This window comes from Macaca thibetana, chromosome 7, assembly GCF_024542745.1.
Source record: "Macaca thibetana thibetana isolate TM-01 chromosome 7, ASM2454274v1, whole genome shotgun sequence".
In the NCBI taxonomy this organism is placed as follows: domain Eukaryota; kingdom Metazoa; phylum Chordata; class Mammalia; order Primates; family Cercopithecidae; genus Macaca; species Macaca thibetana.
In genome coordinates, this window is record NC_065584.1 from 56,666,338 (window position 1) to 56,684,266 (window position 17,929).

At 42.7% G+C, this 17,929-nt stretch overlaps 2 protein-coding genes across 9 annotated transcripts in view; one reads left to right on the forward strand and one right to left on the reverse strand.

The window, feature by feature from the left end:
* TRIM9 (tripartite motif containing 9) overlaps nucleotides 1-2,091 on the forward strand; it is a 264,325-nt gene extending 262,234 nt beyond the window's left edge. For all 8 annotated transcript variants that reach the window (XM_050796881.1, XM_050796883.1, XM_050796884.1 and 5 more), the window contains one exon: nucleotides 8-2,091. In XM_050796881.1, coding sequence (XP_050652838.1) covers nucleotides 8-70 — 63 coding nt within the window. In that variant the 3' untranslated portion in view covers nucleotides 71-2,091. The remainder of the gene's footprint in view (nucleotides 1-7) is intronic.
* The window catches only part of TMX1 (thioredoxin related transmembrane protein 1), a 332,759-nt gene that overhangs the window by 278,230 nt on the left and 36,600 nt on the right, over nucleotides 1-17,929 (reverse strand). The window lies entirely within an intron of this gene.

Below are 17,929 nucleotides of genomic sequence, written 5' to 3' on the forward strand. Positions count from 1 at the left end.
TCCCCAGGTCACGCTGCACACCGGGCTCCCAGTCCCCGACTTCTACTCCAGCAGAGCATCAATCGCCTAAGGATGTGCCGTGGAGGCGCCAGCTGCCTGTTCTTACCTCCGCCTGCGAGAACCACAGCAAGGAGCTCAGCCAGTCGTGGTGGGGTGCAGAGTTGGCAGGAGCGGGAGAAGGAGGAGAGAAAAGCTGGTCCTCTACAGTCTTCACACCCACAGCTCTGCCTTTTTCCCTTTCAACCTCTCCTCTGCTGTCATGCCTGCTTCTGCTTCCATGTCCAACAATTCTAACCAACAAAAGACCTAGACAGTCCACCACGTCACTTGGTTCCCACTCCCAGATTTTGCTTTTATTTAACTTAATTTTTTATGTAGGTGAGTTATATTTTCTTGCTTTTCTGATCAGGTTTTTGGTGACTTACTGGACATGCACTGCCAGGAGAAAATTCTCCTGCTAACTTTTTTTCTTAAGCTTTCTATCAAACAATGAGGTTATGGGGGAGGTAGGGAAGAATGAGCTGAATTTGTAGCATACAGCTTATCTCCTAAAATGTTCTTGCCCTGTTACCTCTCCTGTAGTGTTAGCTCTGCAGAGCTCAGCTTTGGGAGAGTGAATCTATCACCGAGAAGTTTTACTACTCATTGAAGCACAAAAATATCTGCTACACAGGTTCACATCAGGGTAGGATCATTAGGATGGCCCTGTAATTAGGATAGGCCAGAAACCCTGGCCATTGTATAAAACTGGAAAGTCTCTAAGACACAGGCAAACCAGGGGACTCAATGATTTGGTTCGTTTATTTAATACAAGCTTTTAATTGAGAACCTACTATTGACCAGGCACTGTTCAAGACACTAGAACATTATGTTCTAGACACTGTGGGGACACAGTGGTGAACAGACAGGTGTAGTCTCTGCCCTTCAGAGCTTATATTCCAGTAGGAGAAAAAGCAAAAATAAAATAATTACAAATTGTCATATGTACTAGAAGGGAAATGGGCAAGGGTCAAAGAGGCTCATGGGCAAGATCTTTCAGGCTTCCTAGAATGATGCTAAAAATCCACACATTCTGGGCATAGCACCAGAAATGTACCAACTCAATGCCCTTTCAGCTGCGCTATTTAATTATGGTACCTGCTGCCACTCATCGCAGAGCCCTTCTTGGTAGAAATGATGTCAGCATTCTTATTGGCTGATGCTGTTATGATACCATGCCTTAAAAATTGAGAGCTGAAAAAATAAAGAGTGACCAGAGGGCAAAGGACCCATTCTCAGTAATGGGGGATCTTGAGTTGCAGTCCACAGCATTCACATTCTCAGGATAAACATGCTTGTCTCCATTAGACTATCTGTGCCTGTTCTGAATGAAAAATCCATCCACTCTGCTGCCATTCACAGCCTAATTTTCTGGAGTAGTCCAAATAATGTTTGGAAAAACGTGGGGTTGTATGTCATTACTATGACTGATAGCAGAATAATAATGCATCTTACTTCTATATAGAGATAGACTTACATAGGTTACCCTTGAAATTCGTTAGTTTGACGTGAAGTTTTAGGAAAGGTAGGACCCAGAAAGAAGTTCTAATTAGTTGTCTAAATATTTTTCAGTGAGCCAAGAAATTCACCATGACAAACCTAGAATAACAAATAGAAGGGAAGAGATAGGATGGGAAAGCTAACAAAATTTTGGCAAAAAGGAATATATGTAAATAGCTAATTATTTACTTTTGTGCTTACTTTATTTAGATTATTTCTATCAGTTACAATCTTTTTCTAGTTAAGTGTACCTAATTTATGGAATGGGTGCTATCCTGTTTATGTGTGTCTTGGTTTTTCTTGTGGCTACAGAAAAACTGTTGCAGGACAACACTAGTTTGATATTTGATTTACTCTCCAATGAGACTCGATGGCTGGGCCGTGGTAGACTCATAATTCCTCTTGTTCTTTATTAAATTCATCCTGCTAATTAGATTTCTAGTGACTTGTAACATGTAGTTTACACTGAATTGCAATTACAGATGCATACAACTACTATACTAGAAAAAATTGTCATTTCTGGTGTGCCAATAAATGATTTTTATGAGAGAACAAAATGTCTCTAGAATGTCTTAGTTTTTTTCTACTGGGGATGACAGTTCACCTTTGTCAGAGCGATGTTTCTTCAGCACAGTCTCACTGGAAAGGCCGCCAGAGCTCTGGAGGGCTTGTGTTCTTTCCCCTGTTTCCTTGGGCATATGGCACTGCTTTTTGGTTTTACTCATCTGAAATTTAACCTCATGTGAAATGTCCAGTGGAGATGTTTGGGGTCTGCCTACAAGCACTGGGGATTTACTTCTTTTTTTTTTTTTTTTTTTTTTTTTTTAGACGGAGTCTCGCTCTGTCACCAGGCTGGAGTGCAGTGGCACAATCTTGGCTCACTGCAATCCCACCATCCCACCTCCCGGGTTCAAGCAATTCTCCTGCCTCAGCCTCCCAAGTAGCTGGGACTACAGGCACATGCCACCACGCCGAGCTAATTTTTTTGTATTTTTAGTAGAGACGGGGTTTCACCATGTTGGCCAGGATGGTGTTGATCTCTTGACCTTGTGATCCGCCCGTCTCAGCCTCCCAAAGTGCTGGGATTACAGGCGTAAGCCAACGTTCCTGGTCTACTTTATTTTTTAAAAGCCACAAATTTGGCTTGCAATTTTATAGTACTGCAAAACAGAGTTTCACTAACTTTCAAACCTAGCTCCTTTAACATTTCTTTGAATGGTTAAACAATACCATTGTTTTTAAATAATTACAACATTATTCATCTACCTAACGTTGTTAGCCACTAAAAAGAACGCTTTGTTTCTTGATTAAAGGTAAAACATTACCTACAAATATATGGTCTGAGTTATAACCTCACAGAGTGGAAGAGTACACAGTTGGTAGCTGCTACTGCTCTCTGTTCATTCCAGTTTCTGCACATTCCTCTTTCTGTCATAGAATCCTTGGGGTGTCACTTCACCAGCCAAAAACCTCTGTGGCTGGCAGTGCCTTCTGTCTGAGTACTGCCTGCACCTGCTGGGCTCGTTCTGCCCACTCAGCCTGGCAGGTTGCGCTCGGCTCACACTACCAGCCTGGATTCCACACCTGCCAAGGGTGAGTCAGCCACAGAATGGCAAGGGATGTGTGGGCAAGTGAACTCTGGGTCTGGCCACTGCACACAGCCAGGCATGCCGATTGCTGCGGGAGGGCAGGCAGCTCCAAGCTCTGGCACAGATGTTGGCTCTGTAAAAGGCTAAGGCTGGACCAGATGTACTGCACACAGCCTCCACTACAGGAACATGCATCTGGCTGAAGGGTATGTGGTGGCATCCAGAAGCTTGGAGACACCAGGAACCACAGAGCCCCAAGGAGGGTGTCACAGCCCTGGCTCCGGCTGTGACACCGGAGTATGGGCTCCCAGAAGAGCCACACCTCTTCTCTCCTTCTCATCACCTGCAACATGGCAAGCTGAGGGTGGTGGCTGAGGGTTTCAGCCCTGTTTGTGTTACAGCTCTTTCAGTCCCACCATTCAGCAGGTCCCAAGTTCTTGTCCTGTACCCAGGAAGAATGAGGTACATGGACAACTGGAGGGTGAGCAAGGCAGAGAGGAGCTTCACTGAGTGACAGAACAGCTCTCAGGAGACCTGAAGTGGGTAGCTCCCTCCACAGACAGGTGACCTTGATGTCTGTGCAGACCCCAGCAGAGAGGAGACCCAGAGTGGGTAACTCCTTTCTGCTGGTAGTGTCAACGTCTGGCTGAGCCCAGGGTTTTTATGGGCTCAGAAGGAAGGAAGTGTGTACTGATCGATCCATAGGCAGCAATGGAAGGGCCTGGAAAAAGCATCATCAGTTCTTACTCTGGGCCACGGACTTGCCCCAAAACTGGCAGCCTGGCCCCCAGGCTTCAGGCCATCCCTTGCTTGAAGGCAGCAGTTTCACCGGGGACCTGCCCTTTTCTGTCCAGGAGCATGACTGTCTCCTGCCGCCATCAACATTCCTTCCACAGTACCCAGGATGTTCGTGCTGAGGGGTGCCTGCAGGCCTGCACTGAGCTGTCTTCAGCTCCACCTCAGCCTTCCTCCCATGCTCATCAGCACCCAAAGTCCAGAGGGGGCGGAGGCGTCAGAAGGCTGGTGCACACGCACACCTAGGGGCGGTTCCGACAGCACCCGGGCTTGACCACAACTTTGCTCCAGCCCGGAGTGGGCACCAGGAGCAAGGAGAGGCCAGGGAGCAGGAGCAGGTACTTCTAAGCCCATGGGTAGAGGGGAGTTTCCCAGGCCCCAAGAGCACAGGGATGCCCAGGTCCAGAGTTATGGCTGGGCTGCTGTAGCTGCGCCTGGTAGCATGGGGCTTTCGCCCTGCCAACTCAGTAGAGAGCAGGGCTGTCGCCTGTTCCCGGCCCCTACTGGCTCCGACGAGCACACAGCCCCAGGCTCACCTTGCCCCCTGCAGCCAGAGCCTTTGAAGCAGTGGCTCCAGGTGGGCCGCTGGCACCATCATTTCCACTCTACCATGATACTTTTTTCTTCTTCCTCTGTTGGTCTCTTCTCTCTCTCTCTCTTCTGGTTTTCTGCTCTTGTTTACTACCTAATGGAACACATTACTTATGTTTTACTCTTCTCGTGGTACTAAAGTTAATGGAACTTCTGATTCCCCATATTTCCTTATAGGAGTGATTAAGTGATTTGCAAGAAATCATTTTATTTTCTAGAAATGAGGTCCCTTTATTCCTCCCTCTACTGTGGGCATTAATCTTTTGCCTATCTACTCAACTCACTGAGAAGAAAGGAGGGCTTGCTATTGAATCCAGATTTCTGACTATGAATCAAGGGAACTATAATAAACAAACAAATTCTCTGGTCACACTACCTTATTATTTATATGAGCACACTAAAGATACCTGTATGTATTTCTCAAAATATGTGCTGGCCATTTCCACTAAGGCTGGTGCTTAGGGAAGCTTGGATCTGGCATAATACATCACATACAACTGAGGCTACCTAAATATTGTGTTTATCTGAAGAACCAACTTTTTGGATAAACACAGAATTTGGAGTACTAAATATGAGTGAACAAAAAAAGCAACTAAATAGATGTACAGAAACCTCAGTCTAGGCCTTTCAATTTGTTACTTCTTCACCCTACCATAGCTGTGTGAAGAGAAACTATAGAAACAGATGTGTGGGCCACTGGGAAAAAAGAAAAAGGATCAACATTTTATCAAATTTCCAGTACAGAATTAGATAGTGGTGGTGGTTGCGTAATCTTGTGAATCTACTAAAAACCACTGAAATATATACTTTAAGAAGGTGAATTACATGACATGTAAATTATATCTTAATACAAAAAGAAAAATTCCATGACAACATTCAAGTATCACTCAGTGGGAAGCAAAGTGTATGGACAGTGCAGGAGCGTTGCCTCAGGCCCCATCAGGCAGGATGCCATCCTTTGCCAGGGCTGTGTTGTAATGCGGTCACTGTGGGGCCATGTGAGACTGGGAGTCTAATGAGTTCTCTACTTCCAGCCTCCCTCAAATTACCCATAATAGTCTGCTCCTATTTCCCTAAACCTGTCCAGATGCAATAAGCTTCTCAATTTTCTAAAGCTCCTCTCTAACTTATATTGTATATTCTAAACCCTCCTGTATTATCCTTGTTCATACCTCATAGCCTTCTGTTTTCTTCCCTAATTAAATGGACCCATCTTTATCTTATCTAAACCCACTTCTAGAACCAAAGATTTATGGACTTTATTGATTTACTGTTAGGCTGCCATTTAACAAACAATTTTTAAGGAAAGATGGAGATATTAAATATGAACTACTCTACTCTCTGTTTCTGAACTGCATTTTCAACCTAGTAGTTTAATTAGTTTATAATGAGCAAATCACCTGCAGTAAATGAGGATCCTAATTGTTCCTTTTGTAATGCTGATTTTCATATGTGATCTCAATATATTTTCCTAATTGCCTGGCGGGCACTCTTTCTGTCAGATGTGAAGAAGTAAGTCTGCAGGCTTATTGGTTGGGCAGGCTTGAAATGACTAGATGAAGGTTAATTGTAGCTTCTCAAGAGGTTGATTTTATCGTTGGCATTTTGGCAGAAATAAGAGGCTTTGCAGAATATGCAAACTTTATCTAGGTGTAGTGTTGTACTGAGACCTGATATACCAGCAGAAAACCACAAATTTCTTTATAGGAAAGAAATCACTCAGTCTTTAAAATTTCTGAGGTCCAGCCAAACCTCCATGCCACTATCAAATTCTACATCTTCAAGATTTCAAGGCATGCCAAGAATTAACACATATGCTAAGGCTAAGCTAGCTATCATCCTAGTTAAGGGGACACTTTGCTTTGATATTAAGAGAATCTGAGCACCTGCCCTCCTTGCTTAGGGATGGGGAAAGAAAGAATCCCGAGGAATCAGATGAAACACTGAGTCTTTTTTTTTTTCCTTTTTTCTTTTCTTTTTTTTTTTTTTTTTTTTTTTTTTTTTTTTTTTTTGAGACGCAGTTTTGTTCTTGTTGCCCAGGGTGGAGTGCAATGGCACGATCTGGGTTCACTGCAACCTCTGCCTCCTGGGTTCAAGCGATTCTCCTGCCTCAGCCTCCCGAGTAGCTGGGACTACAGGCATGTGCCACCAAGCCCAGCTAATTTTGTATTTTTGATAGAGGTGGATTGTCTCCATGTTGGTCAGGCTGGTCTCAAACTCCAAGGGGAGTTGGGATGTGAAATCAGGGACCAAAAGAGTACAGGATACACAGGCGCACCCAGTGACCAGGCGATTCACATGCATCACACACCATGCTTTTTGTTTTGTTTTGTTTCCCTTTTTTACCTTTTTTTTTTTCCTTTAGGCATCAAGCTTCATTTCTAAGCTCTTGCCGGGTGTCTGGCAGTAACCAAAGGAAGCTTTATAATAACTGGGGTACATTCCTAGTAAACAATGTCAAAGACACTGTAAAAGGAGAACAACTAAGGAACATCAGTTGTCCCACAAAATTGATCTGACCCAATCTGATGTTTTTCATGGTCTGACTCCTTCTAGAGCTAGAATCATAATAGCAATTACAATTTTCTTATTTCTCAGATGCAAGCATTGTGTTTTGTGTTTTTCTTTTGAGAGACAGGGTCTCGCCTTGTCACTCAGGCTGGGGCACTGTGGCATGATGACAGTTCACTGCAGTGATCACAGTTCACTGCAGCCTCAAACTTCTGGGCTGAAGGCATCCTCCTGACTCAGCCTCTTGAGTAGCTGGGACTACAGGCACATACCTGGCACATACAGGCACACACCACTACTGGCTAATTTTAAAAAATTTTGTAGGGATGGAATCTTGCTATGTTGCCCAGTCTGGTCTTGAACTCCTCATCTCAAGGGATCTTCCTGCCTCAGGCTTCCAAAATGCTGGGATTAAAGGCGTGAACCACCAGGTCCAGCAGGCTTTTTGTTTTGTTTTGTTTTGTTTTTTGCACCTTAACATCTCACAAATCAAGAAACATCTTAAAACATATGTCAAAAGAAACGCATCAGCCATGGATAGAGTGGTGGTTCTCAGCCTCCACTGCACACTGAAATCATCTAGGGAACTTTAAGAATACTGATGCCAGGTTACTAATTTAATTGGTCTAAGATGCAACCTGAGAATCTGGAATTTTGTAAGGTGATTCGAATGCGTGCCTAGGGCTGAAAGCCCAGAGGTAAGGAATGAGCGAGTAGTGTATACTCAGCAAAGTTGTTATTGCTTACACATTCGGAAAAACAATAAGATGGGGGGCATCATCTTATAACCAACAACGTCGATGCCCCAAAATGTGAAGTCTTTCCATGTTCAGTGTCATGAAGCCAATACACAAAAATAAAATCGTCAAGTAGAGCAGACTTTATTCGATGGCCCTGAATTAAGAAGTGGAAGCATGGCTCACAAATCAACTTCATGACTAGTGAGGGGTGAGGGGTGAAAATAGTTTCTCTAACAAAGTGGATGGACATTAAAAATGAAAAGAGGGACCGGGCATGGTGGCTCACACCTGTAATCCCAGCACTTTGGGAGGCCGAGGCGGATGGATCACGAGGTCAGGAGTTCCAGACCAGCCTGGCCAATACGGTGAAACCCCATCTTTACTAAAAATACAAAAATTAGCCGGGCATGGTGGCGCACACCTGTAATCCCAGCTACTCTGGGGGCTGGGGCAGAAGAATCACTTGAAGCCGGGAGGAGGAGGTTGCAGTGAGCCGAGATGGAGCCACTGCACTCCAGCCTGGGCAACATAGCAATACTCTGTCTCAAAAAAAAAAAAAAAAGAAAGAAAGAAAAAGAAAAATGAAAAGAGGAAGATTCAGGTCTTTTCTGGAAATGGCCAGTGAACTTCCCAGAACTGGAGTTCCTTCCTTCTTTTCTGTCCTTTTATAACTTCTTCTGGTCATTGTCCTAGCAATTGTCCACTTTATGGTGCTGGTCAGAGTGTCGTTTAAGCATGGAAATGAGATTATAATGAAGCCTGAGTTCTTTTTGAAGTCATTTGCTCAGCTATTTTGGTTCTAACCAGTCTCAACTGTTCTGGTTACAAAGGGAACTTTTTATTGCAGGCATCCTGTTTCTTAAAGCAGTGTTAGGGCAGAGTAGAAATTCAGCTATGTCACAGAGGCATTACACCAGCTGACAATTTCGTCATTCTGTTAACTTCTGTTGAGTTATTTCCTTTGATAGCTGATAAACTTAAATTTACATCTTAATTATCACTTAAAAGGTCTTTTAAAATATTCCATTATAATGCAGTATAGAAATGAAAAAATATATTGTACATGCATAAAATTAATAATCATTCACTGGATAATATACAATTGAAATAATAGTTATACACTGGATAATATAATTAATAAAATTGTCAAGATGCTGACAACAAATCACAAATTTTTTAAATCTAGGAAAAGTTCTTGGGGCCAACTGATATGTCAAGAACTATCATTCAGATGTCTAAATCTGTCAAAAGCTTCCAGCTACTTCCCAGAAGCTCTTTACTTCCTATTATTTATAATTCAGTTAACAGTAGCAATACAAACAAAATAGCCAAAAGAGAAATGCAAAAAAAAAAAAAAAAAGAAAAGAAAAAACAACACACATAATCCCACTGCATTCTTTAAATTATTCTGCAGCCTCACAAATATGGTAACAAGGTCCAGATCTCGTGCAAGGGTAATCATTACATTACATATAACTGACAGTGGCCCTGCTTGACAGAGAGGTATTTGGGTCCCCAATTGTGTTTGTTAGTCTGAAGAGCAAAGTGGCATGTATTTTGGCAGATAATGCATGCTATTGTGAGTAGAGTTTTTCAAAGTGGTGTACATTAAATGTTGAACTTGGCTTTGGTTTTCTCCAAAAGAGCTACTTTTTTTTTTTTTTTTTTTTTTTTTTTTTTTTTTTTGAGAGGGAGTTTCGCTCTTGTTGCTCAGGCTGAAGTGTAGTGGTGTGATCTTGGCTTACTGCAACCTCCACCTCCCAGGTTCAAGCAATTATCCTGCCTCAGCCTCCTGAGTAGCTGGGACTACAGGTGCGCGCCACCATGCCAGGCTAAGTTTTTTATTTTTAGGAGACCGGGTTTCACCATGTTGGCCAGGCTGGTCTTGAACTCTTGACCTCAGGTTATCTGCCCGCCTCGGCCTCCCAAAGTGCTGGGATTACAGGTTTGAGCAACGGCGCCCTGTCAAAAGAGCTACTATTAAACTGGTGGAGCATCGTACAATCTCTAACTAGAACTTCTTACAATTGAGAAATCCAATCACTCATTATATCCGCAGGTTCCACATGGGTGCATTCAAACAAGCTTGGGTTGAAAATATTGAGAAGGAAATAAAAAAACAAGAAAAATAATACAAATAAAAGCAATACAGCATAACTACTATTTAAAAGCATTTACACTGCATTAAGTATTGTAAGTAATCTAGAGATTTAAAGTATATAGGAGGATTTGCATATATTATATGCAAATGCTACACCATTTTATATCAGAGACTTAACTATCTGTGAATTTTGGTATCCCAGGGGGGTCCTGAAACCAAGGCTTCATGGATACAGAGAGATGACTGTGCTCTAATAAGTTGCCAAATATTGAATCTTATTGTTTTCCAGGCAAGGTACCAAGGGCTTTTAGTGATTCATCTTACTTACCCTTCATCTTACGTATGCATTTTTATTATTACCATTTTAGAAATGAAGAAACTGAAGCACAAGAGGTTAAGCAACTTGCCCAAAGTCACACAGTACACAAGTATGACAGCCAGGATTTGAACCCGAACAGTCTGACTCCCGGACACAGGCTCTTAACCAGTAGGTTATATGACATATGATTGCTACACATAGGATGTACCACAGACAACACACTCATTCATTCAATTAATATTTAATGAGCACCTATTAAGTGCTAAATACTGTTATAACAATGCTATTACTAGGAATACCAGTGAATAAAAAAGACAAGGTCCCTATGTTCTTACAGCTGATATTCTAATAGGGAAATGCAAATAATAAGTAAACAAAGATCAAGATCATTTTAAGTATTAATAAATAGAACACAGGAAATCCAACAGGCTATGAGATAGAGAGATATGGAAAAGTCAGCCATCACCTCTCTAAAGGGGTGATATTTGGGTTGAAGAAGCCAGGACCAAGGAAAAGGGTAAAGGCCTTGAGGTGGGAACAACCCCAGTAAGTCAAAGAGTTAGTGAGGGTGAGGTGCAGTGAGAGGAAGGAGGGTGGAGAGCCCAGCCTGCTGAGGTTATATGCAAATGCTACACCATTTTATATCAGGGACTTGAGTATCTGTGAATTTCAGTATCTCAGGAGGTCCTGGAACCAATGCCCCCACAGACACTGAGGGACCACCGCAGGGAGGCCCTGCCAGGCAGGTGTGCCAGGTAGGAATCTTTAGCTACAAAAACACCCAACCTGACTGTGGCTGACCTAAAGGCATAGAAGGAATATGTGAGAAAGACATGGGGTAGCTCAGAAAGATGGGAACCAGGGCAGCTCTGGGGATCAAGGTAGTGGGAACTGATGAACATTGGGTCTTATCAGAGACTGCCAAGGGAGCGCAAAAGCTCCAGCTCGTCCTCATTTTATTGTCTCACTGCTCAAGATTTAATTCCAGAAAGATGGTGTCTGATTTTGCTTGGGTCCTGGGTCTGCCTCCTAGCTGAGGGAGGGCAGGACATCACCGCTTAGAATTCCAGCCACTGAACCCAATTTGAGTGCTATATCTAGAAAACTAGGGATGGATGCTTGGCAGCAAAATGAGCAAGGTCCCCTGCACCATGATGAAGTATTTGGGCTTATTCCAAGTGTAGCAGGAAGCCATCGGGTTTAAGCAAAGTAAAGTGACAGGTTATATCTATGTAATGTTTTAAATGAATGAATGCTGTTTAGTCTGGGCCTTTAATTTCTGGGATTTTTTTTTAACAAAAGTAAATGTTTTGGAAATGGCAGAAAGCTGGGAGACATTTACAATGGTAGCAGAGAATAAACAGCGAGAGGGGAGGTTCTCTTCTATATTGACTTTATGTCTCAGAATGTCAAACGCTCACAACTGATCTAGCTCAAAAAACAACATAGCTTCCACAACTCAGTAGAAACTGGGACCACAGCCAATTTTACTTGACACATCTTTCCCAAGCAACGAACACAAGAAATTATTGCCTCTAAGCTACCAGAAACTGAGCTGGGAATTTTTTTCTGACATAAAGATCCACACAACTGGTTTTACAAATTTTTTAATTATTTGAATCTTATTCACCTGAAAATCTGTCTCGTGGACTCTGGGGTCACAAAAACCCAGTTCCCAGCCGAGACCAATCACCTACTAGATGTGAGCTTAGACAAGTTAATTAACGTTAAACAATAGTTTTAGTCTATCATAAATTGGAGATAATAATATCTGCATCCTAAGGTGGTTGTGAGGAGTAAGTTAGAAAATATACTGTGTCTAGTGCAGGAGGAGCTCACGGAGATTCCTTTTGTTTAAGCTGTTAAGTTTATCCTTGCAATGGAGAATGGTCAGTATATAATTAAACATACGTTGCTATTACGTTCACAGTGAGGATGTGGAGAGGTAAAATTATTTACAACGGGTTTTGATTTTGAGTAACTTAAAAAGATTTATAGTCCTTGAATATAGTTCCCACCAATACTTCTTAGGGCAGATAATAATAGTAACCGCCAGTGTTACGGAAGTGCTCAGTGTGTCAGGCACTATTTGAAGCATTTCATATTTATTAACTCATTTAATGTATACAACAGTGTCATGTAGTTGGATTACCATTATCCCCCATTGTAAAAATTAGGAAACTATAGCAATTAACGTTTCTGTATTTGCCCAAGGCCACATAGCTGGTAACTGACAGAGCTGGGATTTAAACCCTTACATGTTGGTTCTAGGGCCTTCACTTTTTTTTTTTTTTTGAGACCGAGTCTTACTCCATCGCCCAGACTGGAGTGCAGTGGCACGATCTCAGCTCACTGCAACCTCTGCCTCCCGGGGTCAAGCAGTTCTCCTGCCTCAGCCTACCAAGTAGCTGGGATCACAGACACCTGCCACCATGCCCTACTAATTTGTGTATTTTTAGTAGAGACAGGGTTTCGCCATGCTGGCCAGGCTGGTCTTGAACTCCTGACCTCAGGTGATCCACCCACCTCAGCCTCCCAGAGTGCTGGGATTACAGGAGTGAGCCACCATGCCCGGCCCTGGGGCCTTCACTCTTAACCATACTTTCCACACAGCAGAGAAGCACAAATCCACACATTCCCCAGCGAGCTACTCAACTCCCTTCCGTCCTCACATGCAAAGTTGTTCCACTTGGGATTTGGAGTAACAAATTAAAATTCCAGTCTTATGTGTGTTTTGTGGATCCTCAAACATAGATTTGAATGATTTTCAAGTTTTAAATTTTGTTTAGCAGTACTTTTTGTGAATATGCGTTACCTGGAGGCAGAGACCATGTCTTCTTCAATATGACTCCATGTACCTATTGTTCCCTGTAAGCTGTTCCATGTGCACATGAACAAACCAACCACAACCGCCCATGCACACACCTCTAATACCTAATACTGAGCAATGTTTCTCAGCTCCATCTGCTCACTACACTGGCATGTACGGCTTAAAGAAGATGTTATCAACTGGGATCAAAGAGTGGCTTTGGAGGAGAGGGAAATCAGCCTTTCTCCCCCATTTTCTGGAATACATGGAAATGGTTTATATCCAGGACCTGGAGAAATTTTGATAGAGAACTGGTCTCCCTGCAAGCTGGCCCTGGCCCTGGCCCTCCCAGAGGATCACCAAGATGGTATAAAAGAGACTCTTCTCTGTAGGGTCTTAGTCCCCACCAAGTGTCCTGGAGGACAGTGAACAAGGCCAACCTCAGGCAAAGCTCCCAAGTACCTCTCTGGTACCTCTCTGGCACCCCCTCACTTTACTTTCTGTGCCCAACAATTCTCACCAGGAATACAGTATCAGAAGTGTGGAAAGCTTCCGATACTACAGCTCACCCCACGCCTCCAGAGCCATCCTCAGCTCAATCTCTTCTGTTTCCTCAATAAAATTTCCCAGTCTTCAATGTTCAGGTCATTGCTGATCAACATAATAATCTCTAATACAATTTCTTACAACTTCCCACTAAGAAACCCATAAGAGCGTCTTAAAATTTAAAAGTTTCAATAGCATTAGAAATCCTGTCAACCATTTGACAGTGCATATATGAAAGGGTCATAAATGCAAAGTGGACCCCAAATTCCGAAGGAGCCAAGACGCCAAAGAATGAGGCAGACAAATTCAGTCTGTTGATATAAAGTGATTTATTGGGGCTGGTTATGGTGGTTCACGCCTGTGATCCCAGCACTTTGGGAGGCCGAGGTGGGCGGATCACTTGAGGTCAGGAGTTTGAGACCAGCTTGGCCAACATGAGGAAACCCAACTCTATAAAGGTAAAAAAATTAGCTGGGCATGATGGCACATGCCTGTAGTCCCAGCTACTCAGAAGGCTGAAGCAGGAGAATCGCTTGGACCCAGGAGGCAGAGGTGGCAGTGAGCTGAGATCGCACCACTGCTCTCCAGCCTGGGTGATGAAGTGAGACTCTGTCTCAAAAAATAAAAATAAAATAAAGTCATTTATTGGGGGGAACATACAAACAGAAGCTTGGTCTTAGGCAGCTGGCTACAAGACAGGTAAATCTCTGCACTGCAACCGCCCAGACCCAGGATGTGTTTCTTGAGGGAAAAGTATCTGTACTCTAGAAGGAATGTGTAGGTGGCTATGAGCATCACAGTCTATGATTTCTGCAACATTATCAAGGATTGTTTTGAGGGAAACTTACAATGAATAAGTGTTCCTACATAAACAGTAATATATCACCTATTCATTTTGGAGGTATTCCCAGACTTGGGGTTAGTCAGCAGATTAGCATTTAAAATAAAGTCACTTATGTCCCTACTAGTGCCTAAAAAGCATTTAGGTCAATGTCAGCATAAAGGAGGCTGGACTGCGAAACACAACTGTGGCCAAGATGCAAAGGAAATTTGTTGAAATAAACAGGCTGCACCCTCTGGGACAGAGAAGCATGGTCACCTGGGAAGGAGAGAGAGGGGAGCTTGGGTCACTCCAGTATCAGAAGCCAGCTCAGAAATGTAAGCCTGCACAAAATAATACCCAGGCAGCTATGAGAATATCTGCTGCAGCGAAGAGGGCACCCTGCCTTCTCTTTTCATATCCTGTGAAGACCGTCCGTCTCAGTGACACCACAGCTGGAGGCAGTGGATACACCACGCTGCGGAGGTGATGCTGCATCTGAGGGCTGAAATGCAAGATCTTCAAAGGCCAGCCATGTTCAGGGCATTTTGTTCACATTCTTGAGAACAAAAATTATGCTTCTCAGTGTAGCAGAACAAAAGAGAGGGAGCTGAGAGTAAGATGGCTAGAAGGACAGGAATTTTTAAGCTCCAGCCATTGCTGCATTGAGGACACTAGAAGGGTGTTTTCAGAGAAAAACTGCTTATTTTCTTCTCCCCACCCAATTTTGTTGTTAAAATGCTTTCATGGAAACTTTGATTATGCAAAAGGAAAACCCTAGCCCAGCCCAGCAGAGATGACTGAGAGAATGTGGAACTAAATTGTTCTGTGCAGTATTTCAACTTTGTGTAGATAGCATCTGGGAATGGGGGCCGGTTGTTTTCTTTATTCTTTTCTCTTTCTTTTTTCTTTTTTTTTTTTTTTTTTTTTTTTTTGAGACAGAGTCTCGCTCTGTCACCCAGGCTGGAGTGCAGTGGCGCAATTTCGGCTCATTGCAACCTCTGCCTCGCGGGTACAAGTGATTCGGATACCTCAACCTCCCGAGTAACTGGGATTATAGGCACCCGCCACCACACCAAGCTAATTTTTTTGTATATTTAGTAGAGACAGGGTTTCGCCATGTTGGCCAGGCTAGTCTTGAACTCCTGGGCTCAAACGAGCCACTTATTTTTGCCTCCCAAAGTGCTGGGATTGCAGGCGTGAGCCACTGCGCCAGGCCTGGTTGGTTTCATTTTAAGGGACTCCTTTTTACTCCTGACAAGCTCAGAGATTGCAGTTGGAGTTCTCAAGACAATAGGACATGGTAAAAGCCATTCTGCTCCAAAACAATGGTCACCAGAAACATGGAAGCAGAATAAGACCCAAGGAAAGAAACAGCCAATAACGAATTCCCTTGGACAGTGTTTGTCTAATGGACTTTTGCTGCAATGATGTCTGATATCCTATCTGAAGGCATTTCCTGCTCTGCGAGATTATTCTCTTCTATTACCTCCCTCCCTGCCAAGTTTTTGAAAAGGCTTCCTTAATTTATATAGACCAATGTCAGTCTTTTTAAATTTTATTTATTTATTTTTAGATGGAATCTCGCTCTGTCACCCAGATTGGAGTACAGTGGCGCAATCTCGGCTCACTGCAACCTCCGCCTCCTGGGTTCGAGCGATTCTTCTGCCTCAGCCTCCTGAGTAGCTGGGACTACAGGTGTGCACCACCACACCTGGCTAATTTTTGTATTTTTAGTAGAGACGGTGTTTCCCCATGTTGGCCAGGCTGGTCTTGAACTCCTGACCTCATGATCTGCTGTGATTACAGGCGTGAGCCACTGCACCCAGCCTAAACCAGTGCCAGTCTTAAGTGAGAAGTGCTTGTATGATTGAGAGTAAGTGATTTGGGGATTGGAGAGTAAGCCAATATGGGCAGAGTTGATTGTGAATAAACCAACGCCCAAACAACACATTTCCTTTAATATTTTTTCTACTCAAAGAGTTGTATGCCCAACTTTATCCTAAAAAAGTTTACTTTATCGGCCTTTGTGAAGTAGAGGTAATGACTCATCTGACAACTTAATTTCCTAGTGGGTCATTGTTTCAAGGGCCCCCAAGACCACCCTCATGTTTGATGATTCGCTAGAAGGACTCAAAGGACTCAGAAGTAAAAGTATTCACAGTTACAGTTTCTTGCAGTGAGAGGATACAAAGCAAAACCAGCAAAAGCAAAATTCAATACAAAGCAAAATCAGCACATGGGGCAAAGCCCAAAGGAAATCAGACATAAGCTTCCAGGATCCTCCCAGTAAAATGGCACAGGATGCACTTAACTCCTCCAGCAACAACATGTGGCAACATATGCAAAGTGCTCTCTACTAGAGAAGCTCATTAGATTCAGAGCCTACGGTTTTTATTGGGGACTGGTCATAGAAACCCTCTGCCTAGCACATATAAAATTTCAGACTTCCAGCAGGACAATGGTATTCAGCATAAACCATATGGTTTGTACAAATAGTCTAGGCACAGTAAACCATCCTTATCAATCTCAGAATGGTAGGAAGACTCCTGAAAGCCAAGTTCCCAGATGCTGGCCGTGGGTCAACCTTGCAAGTAGGCCTTTCTAAGGTCTGCTGTCTCGGGGCTGCTATGTTAGCACTTTTATGTTACAGTCACCCAGAGATCCCCCTCTGCAGCTTCTCCATCACCACCACTGACCTTAGAGTTGTTCTTGATTCTGTTGTATAAGTTATGGTCTTGGAGACCCTATAAAGGATTGCAGAATTTCTAGTTCTGTTCAGTTTTGCCATTTATACACAAGAAGTTCTCAGAAACATATGGGTTGAACAAATGAGCTATGTTAAGAAAAAAAAAGAAAGGCACTTTTAAAACTGAAAAACTCCAAAATATTAACAAAGGATGACGTTATTACGTACAATTTTTATTTCTATTTGTATACGCTTTCCAAATTTTCTAGAATAAACACATTCTATTTTTATTATTAGAAAATAAATAAAACAAATAGTAGTTTCCAAGAAATCTGCTAAACGATGCTCCTGTAGATTAGATGCCCAATCCGCAGGGTTGAGCCAAGATCCACTGGATAACTTTGACCCCCGCAGGGATATTTTTAGCCACAGACATTCTGAGTGAGGCCCACATCACAAAGCATTTGTTTCTTACGACTCAGACTTAGTGTTGCTCCTTTTCATACAGTCTTCATAGCTTAAGCTCATGAAACACAGTGGTCAATGCTTACAATAAATTTGCCAACTTATTAGCTAAAAATAAAAAATTAGAAGATTCACTGATTTTTCCTGGTTTCTAGTGGTAAATGCTACAAACTATGAGTGCCACAATCAGCTTTTAACCATCTGCACAGATAGGAAGAAATTTTTTTTAATTAAAAATTACTTTCCAAGCCTATTGTCCTGAGGTTAATATTAATAATTAGTTTGCAGGATGAGGCATTCTAAAAAGATTCTAGATAGCAGTAAAAAACTACGCTGTAAGTTTTTAAATCCAGCACGAGCAATGAAATGGTTTGCCTTGTTACCACTTATTATAACTTATGATAACTAATCAAGA